This window comes from Mytilus californianus, unplaced genomic scaffold, assembly GCF_021869535.1.
Source record: "Mytilus californianus isolate M0D057914Y unplaced genomic scaffold, xbMytCali1.0.p SCAF_4, whole genome shotgun sequence".
NCBI lineage: Eukaryota > Metazoa > Mollusca > Bivalvia > Mytilida > Mytilidae > Mytilus > Mytilus californianus.
Window position 1 is genome coordinate 111,295,371 of NW_026262690.1, and position 18,240 is coordinate 111,313,610.

The 18,240-nt window shown below is 33.6% G+C and overlaps 1 protein-coding gene and 1 long non-coding RNA gene across 2 annotated transcripts in view; both read right to left on the bottom strand.

Moving 5' to 3' along the window:
• Positions 1-8,126: 8,126 nt before the first annotated feature.
• LOC127739148 (uncharacterized) lies at positions 8,127-9,529 on the bottom strand. Its single transcript, XM_052250742.1, has 2 exons — positions 9,281-9,529; positions 8,127-8,724 (listed from the first exon to the last, which is right to left on the bottom strand). Exons 1-2 carry the CDS (start codon positions 9,354-9,356, stop codon positions 8,390-8,392), a joined length of 411 nt encoding a protein of 136 aa, XP_052106702.1. The 5' UTR covers positions 9,357-9,529; the 3' UTR covers positions 8,127-8,389.
• A 7,465-nt stretch (positions 9,530-16,994) lies between these two features.
• The window catches only part of LOC127739152 (uncharacterized), a 36,176-nt gene continuing 34,930 nt past the window's right edge, over positions 16,995-18,240 (bottom strand). The window contains exon 2 of the long non-coding RNA XR_008000307.1: positions 16,995-17,246. This is a non-coding gene — a long non-coding RNA (uncharacterized LOC127739152). The remainder of the gene's footprint in view (positions 17,247-18,240) is intronic.

Sequence of the window (18,240 nt, forward strand, 5' to 3'; positions counted from 1 at the left end):
AGCAAGTATGGACACATCATTTAAGCTTAAACAGCTCTGAATTTGAATTGTGATTGGATATTTGACACAGCATAGGTTTGTGACACAAAATGAATGTGGTCAAAGAACTAAAAAATTTGAAATTGGACATTTACCTATTATGGTCCAATATCCAAAATCTAAGTACATTGTTAGAATCAGCATATCAAAGAACCCCAAGAACTCATTTTTTTTATGAAATACTTATTAATTACATTTCTATTCAAAGGGAAATAACTCAAAATAAATATGAGACCAAATGACACAGAAATTAATTATTTATTTCTGTTCAAAGGGAAATAACTCAAAATCATATAATACAAATCAATTTTGCTACTGAAAGGACTACAACTCAACAACGAGAACAGCTTAAATTTTGAAAATTTAACTTGACCTTCATTTAGCATGTTTAGTCACAGGAAACAACATGACATAATGACAGATAGGGTAAAACTATATGGCCCTGACAACTTTGTTGCGGTGCCATAAAAACCTTGCAAGAGAATTTGGATCTACTTACATACGCTTGGCCGACTTAAAAAAAAGGCATATTTAATGAATTAAATATTATGGAAGCCAGTAACTCAATAGACAGTCTTGAAAATCCCACAGCTACTGCAGTATATTTGTCAAACACAAACCACGAAAACCGACTATCAAGTCACAGACACTCAAATAAGGTTCACCAAAACACTAGCTTCAATTCTAAATAGTGCGTTTATTGCCACGAGTCACACCCTCGGTAAATTGTACCAAAGTAATTGAATATAAAGACCGGATGTCAATAGTTAAAAGAGACCACTTATGTTTCAACTGTTGTACAATACCTTTCAAAATTTTTTTGAAAGGTATTGTACAACAGTTGAACCATAATTAAAACATTTATTTTAGTGTCATTACCAAAAATCATGATTTCAACAATGCTACAACCTATGCAGCTCTGGCAAAGAAAGTAAAGTTTTTTCTTAGTCTTCTTTATTAAATGAACAATTAAATTTGTATGAAACAATAAGGAAGTTTATTCCAAAACGTGTACCATGGTACGTTGGTTGGTGGGAAAGATTAGTAGGATTGAGTAAAAATAGTTTTAAAAGTTCTAAGAAAGGCATTTGTCACTATCATCACAGAGGTAGATCCCATACTTAACGATCCGCATTCACTTATTCATCATCAAATCCAACAGATACTGAACCATTGACACCCTCCCATTTACTCTATGGATTCGAAGGAGAATTACGACTTTACCATACATACGAACTTTATATAAAAAACCTCGAAGATTCAAATAAACTGTTGACACAGAGATATTGTAATGTTCGCTATGTGATAAATATATTCGATGGTCGTTGAAATCTGTCGTCTGATTGAAACGGGTTAATGGGTGGATTTATAATAGAATAGATAATGGCATGTTGTTTGGAGTATTTATATGCATACTTTATATCGTATCAATCTTCAGGAAATGGTCGCTATTGTTTGTAATATCGTATTTGGTTTAGAACAGCAGATATTGAGGTCCTAGTGGTCATTTTTGGTTTCACATGTTTGTAAAGGAAGTCAAGTACTCGCTTCTAATACTACTTCTTCTTGATGTTGTTACTAGGCAACTCGATAGCTTCAGGCTTATCGATAATAAAGTTCGGTTTTGAGCTATATCCGCTTCAAACCATGAATCTGACAAACTATATAGCTTTATATATAAAATGTATTATTAGTTTGATTCAATGTTACATAAATACAAGTGTAGAAAGATACAATAACATAAAAAGTAATGGTAACGTGATTATTAGAGTAAGGAGAATATTGTTCGAACCAATGATAAGGCCTTAATTTACCTATACTGCTGGCGCTGGCATATAAAAGCTCAGAAGCGGCAAAGTTCGAATTTGGTTAAGCTAGTAGTAAAAAGAAGCTGCTTCCCCTCACTTATACCTGTGCTGTTTAGTGCAGTATCAACAGAAAAAGGTATGTTTGACTATGGTCAATAGCTGAGTAAATTTATGAACTTGAGATAAAGGAGAAAAATAGAGAAATTAATGTTTATTTTGGTTTGAGCTTGGGGCTTTTCTCTAGAAGTTACAGAATATTGGGAATTTAGCTGGGAGAATAAGTCACCTGTGCTATATTTAAGCTCTTTAGTAGAATGATATTTTTATTTACATAAGAAAATGAGGTCGGACTTTGAAAAATCTACCTTTTGTCATGTTCAGTATAAACAGTTGTAAATATCTTTAGTTATCATTGAAGTTTGTAATATATAACGTATACATAATTGCTGCTAATGGCTCTCTAGATTAGAGAAATACCTCTAAAAACAATTCTAGAGGAGCGCTCATGTTTTATAAAATGTATGCTATAATTTATGCCGGTCAGTGAACTGACATATGGCTGACTACACGTATGTGTACTATGATATATAGACTGTCAGAAATAATATAATACTAGTATATAGACAGTATGAAAGCCAGTTGAGCCAAGTGGAGATTTCTCCCATATTTCTCTATATGCAGTAGCCATTATAATATAAATGTTTAGTACAGAGTATAACTCAAATGGTTGCTCCCTTATCTAATTATTAACATGTACTCTTGAAGCATCAATGAAATATGAAAACTTCCTTTAGTCTTGCCCATCTTCTTTGGTTAACAAATTTCAATTTGGTAACTTTATTTCGAAGTCAAACGAACGTAATACAGACTAAAAATGTAGTTTAAATTACCACTAAGCCATGCCGTCACAATTGGTGTCAGATGTGGGATTCATATTAGTTCACCCTAGAGATGTTTGAAACGAAATTTGCTTGAAACTAGAAAATTGTTGAAATCTTTATATTTAAAGTGCCAAAAAGATATATATTATATCAATTAATTATAAAAAAAAAAAGCAAGGTAAAAATGCTTACAAGAAGTTTTGTCATAAATTATTGAAGCTACTTTAACTTAAAAGATAAATAAGATTATTTTTTTCTAAACAAATTTTGTTTTATCAAAAGGTAATTTGAAGAAACAGGTAGATCCTTGGATCCAGAGATACGAACTCGTTCCTGAAGTAAAAGAAAATTCTAAACTTTGATTTTTTTTAGTTAGAAAATTAAAGATGGGACCAGGAAGTCTTTACGGAAGAAGCAAAATAAGAATGAAGTACCAGAAAGCACTCCTGATCAAGATAGGGTGCAACAATACTTGTCTCCTGATTTAGAAGTGCAGCCAAATATTATTAATGAATCGATTTCAGGGTCACATATTAATGCAGAAAGGCTGAATACAGATATTAATGTTGACAATATTGATTTTAGGCTGCCAGACCCTAATGCTCATATTTCTGTATCAGAAGTCATGCATGTTATGTCTGAAACTATGAAAAATAATAATTGTTTGACTCAGACTCTAACAAATGTTTTAAAGGAACTCCTTAAAAATATGAGTAAATCGGATAAAGGGGATTGTAATTTGCCCAGAAGTCAACCAATAAGAATAAATGATGAGTTTAGTTCTGATGAAGATACTGAAAAATATATGACCGTAGGTTACGGTCATATGACAGGGCGTCTAGCTTAGATAGACCTTCCAATATCTCTTTAAATTCTAAATTTAATGTTAAATTACCTATTTTTAGTGGGATAGAATCATGGAAAGTCTGGTTTAGTAGATTTACTGAAGTAGCTGATAGAAGGGGGTGGAATAAAGATGATAGATTAGATGAGTTATTGCAAAGATTGCATGGTCAAGCAGGGGACTTTGCTTATGGTCAATTACCTCGAGGAGTAAGACAAGACTATGACTTGTTAATTGCTGAATTGAATAGTAGAATAGAGTTATTGAAACTTCAAAACTTTTGGGGTTAAATTTAGTCATAGCAATCAGCACCCTCATGAATCAGATGAGACTGAAAATTTTAGTGCTATTAGAAGGTTAAGATTTTGCTCCCCTGAAATTAGTAAACATGATATGATAAAAAATGTCAAGAAAGATAACCTTAGAGTATCCTCTCATTTAACTGAGTTACTTGACAGTTGTTCTGAAGATTTATCAACTGATGAAAAGGGCAAAGTTGCAAACTTATTGAATAAATTTCAAGAAGTATTCTCAAAACATGAATTTGATATAGGGTTAACAGATTTAGTTGAGCATAGCATTGCTACTGGTGATGCAAAACCAGTAAGGTTGCCACCAAGAAGGGTACCTACTGCGTTTGCAGAAAAAGAAAAAAATATGATTTCACAACTGGAAGAGCAAAATATAATTTGAAAATCTAATTCTCCTTGGTCAGCTGCTATAGTAGTTGTAGTTCGTAAAGATCAAAAGATTCGCATGTGCATTGATTACAGAAAAATAAATTCTTATATTTGCCCTCTTGCATATCCAATTGCAAGGACCCAGGACTGTTTAGATGCTGTGGCAGGCTTTGTGTATTTTAGTACTTGCGATTTAACCGCAAGGTATTACTGTTATCAGATACCTGTTAAAGAGTCAGATATCCCCAAAACTGCATTTGCCACAAAATTTGGGCTATATGAATTTACTAGGTTACCATTTGGTACTGTCAATGGCTCAGCTACATGCCAAAGATTAATGGAAATTGTTTTAAATGGGCTACAGTGGCAAACTTGCTTGATTTATTCAGATGATGTGATTGTTTTTGGCAAAACTTTTGAAGAACATTTAAGCAGACTTAGTGAAGTATTAGGAAGAATAAAAGAATCCAAGTTCAAATTAAAACCCACAAAGTGTCAATTTTGGCAAAGGGAAGTAACCTTTTTGGGACATATTGTCAGTAAAGAGGGAGTTACGCCAAACCATGATAATGTTGAAAAATTAAAGAAAATGCCCGTACCTAAAAATGTTACAGAAGTACGTCAAGTACTAGGGTAAGCTAGCTACTATAGACGTTTTGTGATAGATTTTTCAAAAATTGCAAAACCATTGATAGATTTGACCCGCAAAAATACTGCATTTAATTGGACAGAAGCTTGCCAAGATGCCTTTCAAGAAATTAAGGATACCTTGTCCTCAAATGTAATCATGGCTTACCCTAGGGAAGAGGGGGAATTTATTTTAGATGTTGATGCATCAGACCATGGGATAGGGGCAGTTTTAAGTCAGATTCAGAATCAGCAAGAAAAAGTTATAGTTTACGGAAGTAGAATTTTAAATAAAGCAGAACGCAATTATTGTGTTACTGATAAGGAATTATTAGCCTTGAGATATTTTGTGGAATATTATAGACAGTACTTATTGGGTAGAAAATAAGTTTATTATTAAGATTATTCCGTTATAGTCATGTCTTCTCCTGCATGTAGATATTATTTTAATCTATGGGACTCATTAGAAATATATAATGATATATTGTTTAAAAGGTTTCATAAGCAAGATGGAACCGGTGAATTTTTACAATTTATAGTCCCTACGTCTATGATACAGGAAATAATGTACCATATGCATAACACTGTTTTATCAGGGCATTTAGGTCAAAAGAAATCAAGGGAAAAAGCCTTGCAGAAATTTTTCTGGTATTTAATGAAGGAGGACAATAATGATTATGTTAATGCATGTGACATATGTGCGCGGAATAAGCCACCATATAAAACATATAAAGCTCCGTTGGGAAAAATGAGAGTTGGCGCTCCTATGGACAGGCTTGCTACTGATATTATTGGGCCGTTGCCTAGAACACCCCGAGGAAATAAATATATTTTAATGGTCTCTGATCATTTTACAAAATGGGTTGAAATTATCCCAATACCAGACCAATTAGCAATTACTTGTGCTGAAACGATACTTGATGAAGTCATAAGTCGTTTCGGTTGCCCATTATCCTTGCATTCTGATAGAGGAAGCAATTATGAGAGTCAAATTTTTAATGAGTTGTGTGTAATGCTTGAAATAAAGAAAACCAGGACTACCGTTAGAAATCCTAAATGTAATGGTCTTTCGGAAAGATTCAATAAGACATTATGGAGAATGACAAGGGCTTTTTTAAAGGGGGAACAAACTGATTGGGATATAAACGTAGGTTGCTTAGCAGCCGCATATAGGGCCACACCCCATGAGTCAACTGGACTTACACAAAACTTATTAATGTTGGGTAAAGAAGTTAGATTGCCAGCTGAGTTAATGTTCGGCTCAGTATTTAATGGGCAAAATAGAATAGAGACATATGGAGAATATGTTGAAATTTTAAAAGAAAGAATGTTACGAGCGCATAGCGTTGCAAGAAAACATTTACAAGCAGCAGCTAAACGGCAAAAGAAAATTATGATGCTAAGCTATCATTCCAAATTTGTCATCCAGGACAACCAGTTTGGTTATTAAATGAGGCAAGACAGGAAGGGAGGTGTCCTAAGTTACAAAATCTTTACCAGGGTCCCTTTTTAATTTTGAAAAGGTATAATGACTTGGTTTATTTACTTTTAGTGGGAAAATGGGGGAAATCCAAAGTGGTAAACCATAACAAGTTAATACCATATAAAGGGCAGGAAGTCCCAAGATGGAATTACAAAAAAATTCTGAAATGACAAGATTTAAGAATTATATTTATGTATAAAAGAGGGGCGAAAGATACCAGAGGGAAAGTCAAATGTAACAATAATAATAAAAATCAAAGCGTGAAAGCGCTGTAAAGGCAGTTAATTACAGGTTGTGTGTATTTTTAGTCCAGTTATATCATTATCTTTCATAGTACAGTGTACTTATCAGAGGCGGCTTTCAGTATTTAAGATTTAGATTTCTCTAATGATATTGAACAAGTTTTATGATTGTCATATTCTGAGCACTATATGAAGACGATTGTTCTCACTTGTTTATGAACTAGTGCATTATGTCCAGTTTGTACTTTGTTTATCTATGTTTATAGTCAAATACTGTTTAATATAGTTGGGCATTTTCTTTTTAGTAATAAGTAAATGTTATCAACTGTATTTTATTCAACTTTGCAAATGTGGTTTGTTACTGGTAAGTATGGATGATAGTTGTTTCATTGGCAATCATACCACATCTCCTTATTTATTTAATGATCTATATTCAACAACCTCAGGTACAAAAAAATGTATGTAACTAAACTATGATGGGAAACCTTTGACTTCTTTCTTTTATATAAACTTTTGATTTGGTACCATAGAACTACGTAGAATAATCCTGTTGAACTTATCGTGCACAGATGACTTTGTCTATCTATCATTTCGTATATGTATGATGGCATTTACCTGCTATCCTTGGATTCCACAGCTTTAAAAATAAGGTGAACACATGTTTATGGACTATTCTTTATTATTGTTTATATTAGCATATTTAATGACTTCCATCCTATGAAAAGTAGTTCATAATGATTGCTTAGTCACTGTATTGTGTGTATTGCAAGAACATCAAGTAACATAATGTTAAAAGTACATTGCAACATGTCAACTCTTTCGATGACAATACTTTTTCTAGAAACTATAACTCCAAGCAAAATTATTTCCAAGTATAAAGTAATTTATGAATGAAAAAAGGAGTTCTTAATTAAGAAAAAATTACATCTCGAAGACTCGCTGTTTAATAACTGTCATAATAGTTGTCTCATTAGCATTTTAACCACCTCTCCATATTTGTAAGACAATAGAAGAAAATGATTCAACCCAAAAACAAAACTTAGTTGTAAGATCTCTGAAATTTTCTACACGGTACGAGTTTTTCTCATTGTTGGAGATTGTACCGTGACAGTAACACCTGTAACTGCTTGAACCAATTTCTTATGCACTTTGGTTCGATAAACTCACTGAATATCATACCACATCTCCTTATTTTTATATGCATTAAAATTTACATGTGCATGTATCACATAATTGAACTATTCTACATCTTTCAACTATTTGACGGTCACTGGTACATGTACAACCAACATGTGCATTAGAGACATGTTGACTAAACCACCAGGTGTCGAACATACAAGTATTTTCAGTGTTTCTGTTTTTATATGATGAAAAGGTTGCCTGTTGAGCTCTAGGAGCTTTAGGTTTTATCACGGTATATTCTGTGCTGTCAATAATAATCCAAGTTGTAGGAAACTTTAATTTGAAGTTGGATGGCAAAAAAACCTTACTAAACCACTAGATGGCCAAGTGTTATCCTCTCGCCACTGTTTAGACATAAAAACAATCCATGTATACACAATATTCTTAACACTATATTCAATCTAGAATCTAGACAGTTCAAAGTTGGTTGTATAATGCCTCAATTTCATCAAAGTCATAAAAAACTGATTTTCAAATGACACCCTATCAATTTGAAAATACATGTATATGTATCTCAAACAATGTGCTGCTGGACCAAGTGTGGTCAAAACAAATAAAAATTTAGTATACGACTCTTAACCGGTATAAAAATGCATGGCTGTGTCATGTGTCATCATTTGCGAAATTCTCTGCTGAAAACATAGGCATTGATGATGTTTGCGTAATTTCATCTGTGAAGCTCAACATTAGCTCGGCAGTTGGTGGTGGACAGTCATAAATCCTTTCTGCAGTATGAATGACTTCTTCAGGAAAACCAACTTCACAATCAAAACTTTCCTCTAGATTTCTACTACAATATTCATCAAGTTTAGTTCTTTTGTTTTCACGGGAAACTGCCCTGATTTTTCTTTTTGCGGACGATTCAGTCTCTTGCTTGGTCCAGGAAAATAGGCTGGGAATGGCAGTAGACTTAAGTCTCTGTATGGTGGGTTTGCGCCCTGAAAAAGGTTATAAAACATTAGTTTTTTTGATAATTAAATGAACCTCCATTAGCAATGTATACTTTGTACTACCTGGCAAAATATTAACTAGATTTATTCATTACAATCTGGATAAAACTATGTTTGCCTGATTCAATGTATGTTATGTAAATCCAAAGGACAAACAATGAGAGACTTATGCAACAAACGTACATTGTCAGTACCTTAATAACTATAATATAGATGAGAGCATGTCATTGTTTTGTTCCTGTTAACATTGTCATTGATATTTTTCAAGAAAGTCTATGAGGCATAGCTTATGCATTCCTGTCATTACTACATTAGCATAATTACTGCTAAAATAATTCTCAGTATGAAATACCTGTTGTAAGAAATCATTATAACTGTAGCATTCACCAAAAAATCTCAAACAGATCACATTGAATCGTAATTCAAAAAAATATGACGTCTTGATTTAACCACCCCCTTTTATTCTAAAACAATAATTGTGGTTTATTCGCATGGCGAATATATATATATAACTATATATTTCAAAAAGAAAATAGAGTTTTACCATGAATAGTTTCCTGCACGTAGTCTTTTTCAGTAAAATGTGCCTTGCAAACAACAGCTGATTGAGATGGACTCATCGTGTTCTCGTCCAATCTGCGTATGGGCCATGTCGTTGATCCAACTTTTCCTTCTTTTTAAGTCATTTGGAAATGCATGTCCCCCTCTTAATTGACATCCAGGAACACAACAACAAGTTCTTGGCATCGTTAATTAAAAATGTAACTGTAATAGTTGCACAGTGCAAAAACCGGAAGTTGAGGAACAGGACCGGCTACCACGGCGCCACCTATTCAGGAACGATAGTTTGCTACTTTATATAACTGATACCGAGATAACAATAACGTCAGACGGCTTCACGTGCATAAACAGAAATGCGCTTTAAATTGTATAATATTATTCATGTTCAGTCGACCTTTAATTATTATATCAACGACTGAAATGATTTATAAACATCTAGACTGCAGATAACACTCGAAATTAACCTGACCTCTTTCCACACGGAATTCAAATAATTCTAGTTTGTCAATCGGTTGACTGCTTATAATGCAAAATACAAATATATCAAAAGTTTTTAAAACTAACAAAACACTATGATCGTTTCTTATTTCCCAATGGAAATGAAATGAAACAAAAAAACATTTTTTATCACAAAAAGAAGAGGAGAGAATCCAACATTTCCAGATCTAATTGAAGCCTAATGACCCCCCACGTAGATAAGTTGGATATCGCGGAAGGAAAGATTAACCCGGCAACCAGAAAGGCATTAAAGCACTGCCTTTAAAAAATCAAGACATATTACATGTTATGATACAGGAATATTTACAGGAGAATGAAATAAATTACATTTCAGCAGAGGTGTAGAATGCAGATGTACACTATAAGTAAATACAGTATATATAATGTGCATGCATTTGTACAAATAAATTTTTTAATAAACATAGTTATATTATATAATATGACATTACAATGTACAAGTTAAACATTGACATAATTAGCAGGGCTTATCAATGATAATAATTGTTGTAGATGGATCCAGATTGGGTTCGAACAAGAGGCTACTTGTATGTCTGCGGGAGGTGTCGTTTTAGAGGAGAGAAAAGCCGTGTGATATATCATTTTTATAAGTATCATGTGCCATTGAAACATTGCGATTATTTTTGTACTCTGTGTATGTTTAGATGTAGAAGTGAATATGATCTCAATAGTCATACCCTAGGTTATACAAAGTATGTTAGAGAAGTCCAAACGTTACAAAAGAATGGACAAACTTATAATGAGAAGAATTATTTGAAGAAGGCGTCAGTACCTTACATTTTTGAAGATGGTCGTGATATTGTGAAGCAATCGTATACAGAATCACAAAAGCATTGGGCGTCAAGAGCAGGAATCCGAATAAAGTCTTTCCCTAAACATACAAAGCCAACTTTGCCTAAATACAAGGCTACTCCTATTCCTATAGCTCCAAAACCTTTAACTCCTTTGGAGACATCTACAGCTACCTGTACATCAGCATTTATAGACAGTTATACCAGACTTTTACAATCTAACATGCCTTGTCTCAGTATGCCCGCTTTTTCTACTTATTCCGTGGCACAGACAGCTCTATCACCTTATTGTCCGCCTGTTACACCTGTCGCTTCATCTAGGGAACACACTACTGTTACTAAGTTTGTACTTGAGAGTCCCATCGCATCCTGTATTTTGAACATGGAAACACCAAAAAAGACATTGTCTTCTATGCCAGTTCCACCTTTGGATCAATTTCAGTTCGATTTAGAAGATAACTTAGATTGTGGTAGCTGGAAATCTCCTGCCTCTGTATCGTCCCAGTCTGTTGGAGATGAGACAGAATGCCCGGGAGACATAATTACAACAAATGACAATAACATTGATCAGAATATTAACCATATTGATTTGACCTTGTCATCTTCAGTCCCAGAGGTACAAATGTCTGATGTGCCGACTGTGGGTCCTACTGTACAACAGAACTCAGAAATTAACCAATTACGGACAGAATTTCGTAGGTTATCAGGAAATGTAGAATTTTCATCTGCTCGACTTTTGGAAGCCATTAATGGTTTGACAAACGCCATGACTGTTCAGACTTCAGCCTTTAATGCTATGGAGCGGAGTTTAACTCCAGTCAGCAGAGACCGCTACCGTCCGTATGTGGGAAACCACTACAATTCTAAGAAGAACAATAAAAACTAGAATTGCCATTGCAAGCAATAGCGTATGGCACCCATCCCACATTGCCAATAAACTGCAGACATTTTGAAATTTTTAAACAGTCATTTTACATAAATACATCATAACACATCAGTCTGTAAATTTGCAGAACGTTTGGAGCATTTTTCAATATTTCTCAATTTGCAGTTTCCATGGCAACTGCGGCCATTTTGGAAATTCCAAGTTCAAACATCTCATCTTTACTTATCAATCAACACTTATTTTAAGTTTGATTAAGTTTGGAGCATTTTGAAATTTTTGGACACTTTTGCTGTGTCCATGGTCAAAATTCCAACAACGGCTACAACATTGACTTATGCCATGTTATATATTCATGAAGTTTCATTGTGTTTGATCGAATATTATTCAAGAAAATGCTGCTTTAATGTGTTTCCCCATAGGGTCAATGTTAAACTTTTCTCCTGTTTCCATGGCAATGGCAGCCATTTTGGAATTTCTAAGTACTGATGGTACCTCAGGGCACCACTGGCAATATTTACATAAAGTTTCAATAAGATGGCTCTTATAACAAAAGATTAAGAAATTTGATTTTTTTTTACATTTTTGCTGTTTCTATGGTAACGGCGGCCATTTTGAACCATTCTAATGTCTATTGCACAACTTCACATAGTGGTCCACATTATGATATAGTTCCATCAACATTGGTCCATTCAATTCCGAGAAATAGCTCGGACAAAAAGTGTGCAAGAATAAAAATAATAACTAGATTTGCCATTGCAAGCAATAGCGGATGTCACCCTTCCCCCATTGACACTAAGTGGCAGCCATTTCGAAAATTTTAACAGTGAATGCACATATATGCATGGCAATACATATTTCTGTAATTTTTCTGAATATTTGAAGCATTTTGAAATTTTCATATTTTTGCTGTTTCGATGGCAACGGTGGCCATTTTGGAAATTCCAAAGTCAAAAGTCTCATCCAGACTTGCCAGTTAACATTATTATCAAGTTTCATTAAGTTTAGAGCATTTTGAAATTTTTGACATTTTTGCAGTTTCCATGGCAACGGTGGCCATTTTGGAAATTCCAAAGTCAAAAGTCTCATCCAGACTTGCCAGTTAACAATAGTATGAAGTTTCATAAAGTTTGGAGCATTTTGAAATTTTTGAAATTTTTGACATTTTTGCTGGTTCCTATGGTAGACCATTCCCAAAATTTAATGACAGATGCCACATTGGTACATGGGAGGGAACATACAATCAAAGTTTCAATGGATTTGACCTATCATTTTAAGAAAGTAAATGCTTCTTTAAGGTTTTAGAAGCATTTTGACCATTTTTGCATTGTTTCCATGGTAACGGCAGCCATTTTGGAAATTTCAACTCCAAATGCCACATCTACAAATGTTGCTCATCGTTACTGTGAAGTTTCATTAAATTTGGAGCATTTTGATATTTTTGAAATTTTTAGTGTCGTTTCCATGGCAACATAGTAGTTCCAATGATTGCCAAAATCAGTCAAAACCTGTATATAGTGGACAACTACATTGTATTAAAATCTAATGATTTTAAGTTTAAGCATTCTCAAATTATTCACCAAAATTTAATTTTTTCACCTTTTTTCGGTTTCCATGGTAACGGCAGCCATTTTTTAGTGCCAAAGTTCCACTGCAACGCAAAAGTTGGTGTTCCTTGTTATAGTGAACAATCATTTAGAATGGTTCCATCGGCTCTGAGAAAACTACCGGACAAAATTAGGTGGAAGTATAATAATAATAATAATAATACAGAAAAAGAAACAGAGGAAAAGCAATATGTCACCCGACATTGTCGATTGGGTGACATAATAATAATAAAAAGAAAAAAAAGAAACGTAGAATAACAATATGTCACCCCAACTCCGTTGAGGGTGCCATAACAAAAGATTTAGGGATTAGTTAAAAGTGTTGTGTTCTTTGGTGTAATTTGATTATAATAGTTGGGTTAAGAGGGTGGATTTTAAAATATACATATTATTGTTGAGATAATTTCATTGATGAGTTATCTTTTGGTTCATATAAAGCGGGTGGACTTAAAAAAATTGAATTTGAATTTATCATGTGGGTGAACTTTATGATAATTGAAAGTTGAATTTCTCTATTTTAACATCTTTAGCAGTGCAGGGTAACGAATAACAAAGAGCATTGGACAAAAGTGCTTTAATTAAACATGTTGTGTTATAATTGTTATCATGGTTATAATGCGTTCATTTATTGATGTTATAAAAAAAATGATCTATATTGGATAAAATCAGTATGCAAATCTATTTGTGTTGTTTATACTGTGTCTATGCCTATGTGTTATATGATCGTGTGGACACATCGCTTATATGGCGGGGTATTGTAATGTTCGCTATGTGATAAATATGTTCGATGGTCGTTGAAATCTGTCGTCTGATCGAAACGGGTTAATGAGTGGATTTATAATAGAATAGATAATGGCATGTTGTTTGGAGTATTTATATGCTTACTTTATATCGTATAAATCTTCAGGAAATGGTCGTTGTTGTTTGTAATATCGTATTTGGTTTAGAACAGCAGATATTGAGGTCCTAGTGGTCATTTTTGGTTTCACATGTTTGTAAAGGAAGTCAAGTACTCGCTTCTAATACTACTTCTTCTTGATGTTGTTACAAGGCAACTCGATAGCTTCATGCTTATCGATAATAAAGTTCGGTTTTGAGCTATGTACGCTTCAAACCATGAATCTGACAAACTATATAGCTTTATATATAAAATTTATTATTAGTTTGATTCAATGTTACATAAATACAAGTGTAGAAAGATACAATAACATAAAAAGTAATGGTAACGTGATTATTAGAGTAAGGAGAATATTGTTGGAACCAATGATAAGGCCTTAATTTACCTATACTGCTGGCGCTGGCATATAAAAGCTCAGAAGCGGCAAAGTTCGAATTTGGTTAAGCTAGTAGTAAAAAGAAGCTGCTTCCCCTCACTTATACCTGTGCTGTTTTGTGCAGTATCAACAGAAAAAGGTATGTTTGACTATGGTCAATAGCTGAGTAAATTTATGAACTTGAGATAAAGGAGAAAAATAGAGAAATTAATGTTTATTTTGGTTTGAGCTTGGGGCTTTTCTCTAGAAGTTACAGAATATTGGGCCATGTATGTTAATATAGTTGCAGAGAACTTGCAAATGATATGAAGGTTTAAGGGTATACTTAAAAGACTCAAATATCATGAATAAACCTTTATATCCAAATTTTTTAGTGTGTAACTTGGGGATATGGAATTATCCTATTGCTAATTTTACAAAAGTGAATTTAGCTGGGAGAATAAGTCACCTGTGCTATATTTAAGCTCTTTAGTAGAATGATATTTTTATTTACATAAGAAAATGAGGTCGGACTTTGAAAAATCTACCTTTTGTCATGTTCAGTGTAAACAGTTGTAAATATCTTTAGTTATCATTGAAGTTTGTAATATATAACGTATACATAATTGCTGCTAATGGCTCTGTAGATTAGAGAAATACCTCTAAAAACAATTCTAGAGGAGCGCTCATGTTTTATAAAATGTATGCTATAATTTATGCCGGTCAGTGAACTGACATATGGCTGACTACACGTATGTGTACTATGATATATAGACTGTCAGAAATAATATAATACTAGTATATAGACAGTATGAAAGCCAGTTGAGCCAAGTGGAGATTTCTCCCATATTTCTCTATATGCAGTAGCCATTATAATATAAATGTTAAGTACAGAGTATAACTCAAATGGTTGCTCCCTTATCCAATAATTAACATGTACTCTTGAAGCATCAATAAAATATGAAAACTTCCTTTAGTCTTGTCCATCTTCTGGATAACTAGTTTCAATTTGGTAACTTTATTTCGAAGTCAAACGAACTTAATACAGAATAAAATGTAGTTAGAATTACCACTAAGCCATGGCGTCACAAAATGTCTTGCCTGTCCGCATAAAATTCAGAAAAAGACAATCTGATGGACAGCAACATTGCTTATAATTCAGTCGCTTAACCATGATCTTGTGGGCAAGGCCTAGAAATAGTCGACAAACTGATATGTACTGAAAGTAATGCAATTTTATATTAAATATCAATGATCTATTACAATTACATGCTATCAAACTAACTTAAGCAGAAAAGTAAACAATTGGTGAAGCCACTTCCGCAGCTGTCACTGGAACTGCAATCCCTGTGTCAAGGCGAGACAAAATCATAACACACTCATCAGCCAATAAATTATAACAGATTCATAGCCAGATCATTGACAATTTCTGGACACGTTGGAAACGTGAATACCTCACATAACTTAGAGAACAACATCGAAACAATGGAGTAGACAAACAGAACATTAATATTGGAGAGGTTGTACTGATACACGATGAAACTTCAAGAACAACTTGGAATGTAGGGATCCTCGACAAATTGATTCAAGGACGAGATGGATTTAGCATCTGATCAGCTATTTAACGGACTAAAACAGGTCTTACTTCTAGACCTATTAGCAAGTTATATCCTCTAGAACAGACATCTAATGAATATACAGGACCATGGGATGAAGAAATTGTCCCAATAAGAGCGAAGACCAAAGCAAAAGAAAGATAAAAACGTGGACCAAAGATACCGTCAAAAATGATTCCTGTGAACTTTTTATCCGAATTTTATGGACTGTTAACTGTGTTTAGTGAGTTAAATCATGCATTATTGATAAGTCCAGTTTTGATAATATCATTTTGGTGTAGCTTGGTACTTATGCATCTGCCATTAGGTTGTTGTGCTGTGGTCATTTTTTGTATTCTTGGCTTTCAAGTCAGGAATATGACAGTTGTTTTCCATTCGTTTGATGTGTTTAAGATTTTGATTTTGCCATTTGAATTTTCCTTGGAGTTCGGTATTTTTGTTATTTTAGTTTTTATTATAGACTGAGAAATCCTTTTTACTTTATTCGTGTGCATTATGAAAGGCAGTTAAAGATATGTACAGTTTTATATTTATCAGAGACAGTAATTCAAACTGAAACTTTCTTAATTTATTTTCATTACTGGGGATATTGTAATTTAATTCATTTGCGCGCCCCCATAATATACCGGATTGCACATACTAGTATCAGATGTTCGCAGTACCACTCTTTATGTATACGACATCACCAGTGTTGTGACAAGACCTACTTTAGTGTTCCAATACAAGTATCATTGCAATCAGACGTCTTTCTTACATAGCCTTATTGTGTGTCTACAATTTCTATACCAATCTATAAACTTTTATTGATAATAAGTGCAATCCTTTTAGGCAAATTTTAGATCTTGAATTGCAGATCAGATTTCTCTAGTTCTGTCTATAACAACTTTTAGAAATAAGCAAAAAGGGTGAAATTATGCACCTTTATAACTGATTATCTGCTTGGCATAATACAACATGTACATTAACTTAACAGTATGAGATAAAAATATCGCACACTTATCATTGTATCCTGGCAGGACCAGGTAACTTACCTCCTATCCTGGTCCACTCATTTGATTTTATTTTGCATTGTCTACGATGGATTTCTATACCATTTGTACTTTCCGAGTTAGTGAATTCCTCTCCAAAAAGTCTACGTACTAATGATGTTTTTCCTGCCCCTTTCTTACCCACTATTACTAAATTGATGTCCCTTTTCTTTTCGGAACCAGACTTTAAAGCCCTTTTATAAATGTCAATTGACTGTTGTTCCATGTTTCTTATCTCTTCTGGAATTCTCTCATCTAAAAATAGATATATATATATATATATTTATTTTTGTGGTTTTAAACTAATCAATTTGAAAGCTGTTCTAGAAAGTCTAGTCACAATTTTCAGTAATCCATATCCTGAGGTCAAGGTTTGAGGAAATCTGCCAGACAGACATGTGTACCTTACAATCATTCCATACATCTAACATGTCTAATACAATTGACTTTGTTCTTATAGTATCTGAAAAGGTCAGATAATCTCTAACAGAAAGACATGTCCATAATGAAGTTGACCTACTGCTGATAGTATCAACAAGTAATGTGCACTGGTTTCTATAGCACAACATAAACAAACTGGTCAGGCCACTATATTTTTTAACAAAAAGATGCTGATTTAGAGAACTGCATTGCATACAAAGTCTTGCGTGATAAATTTGACCTAATCGCTTACCAATGTAATAATGATATGGAGGTTTAGTTACACGAGACTCCTGAAAGCTCCCACTGAAGAACTATTTTAACTCTCAGGGAGGAGATTCCCTGAACATACAGTTGCAGGTAAATAATAATTTGAATCAAAGGCTGTTCTTGTTCAAACTGGGGGATTTAAAGTGACGAATTTCTTGTAATATGATTATGTATAGTTGCATGGGATACTGGAACTAAGTTCGATAAATATTCCGGAGTAATATGAATTTTCGTCTTGTAGAAATAAACTTATCTATGGGCCTCCCTTCGATCTTTAAGCTTTTCCCAACTTGTTTCGAGGTATAATCTCTCTAATGAAACCAGCCTAGTACCCCCATTTACGATCCTAGCAACCTCTGTTTGTACTTTTTCAATCTTATCAATCAAAAGAATTTTGTGTTGTTATACAGAAAACATCAGCATATCCTAATACGGGTCTTATATATGTTTGGTATTTTGTTTCGAGTGTTCGTTTGTCTATGAATTAAAATTTTTGTAGAACATTCAATCAATTGCAAGCCTATCGGTTACATCTTCGCTAGCCAAGGGTTACGATCCA

What these genes read in the sequence shown, in the direction of transcription:
- LOC127739148 (XM_052250742.1), bottom strand. Translation starts at nt 9,356, where the DNA reads ATGAGTCCATCTCAATCAGCTGTTGTTTGCAAGGCACATTTTACTGAA. An exon ending in CGTGCAGGAAACTATTCATG is followed by an intron (nt 8,725 to 9,280) that starts GTAAAACTCTAT and finishes AACCTTTTTCAG; the next exon opens with GGCGCAAACCCACCATACAG.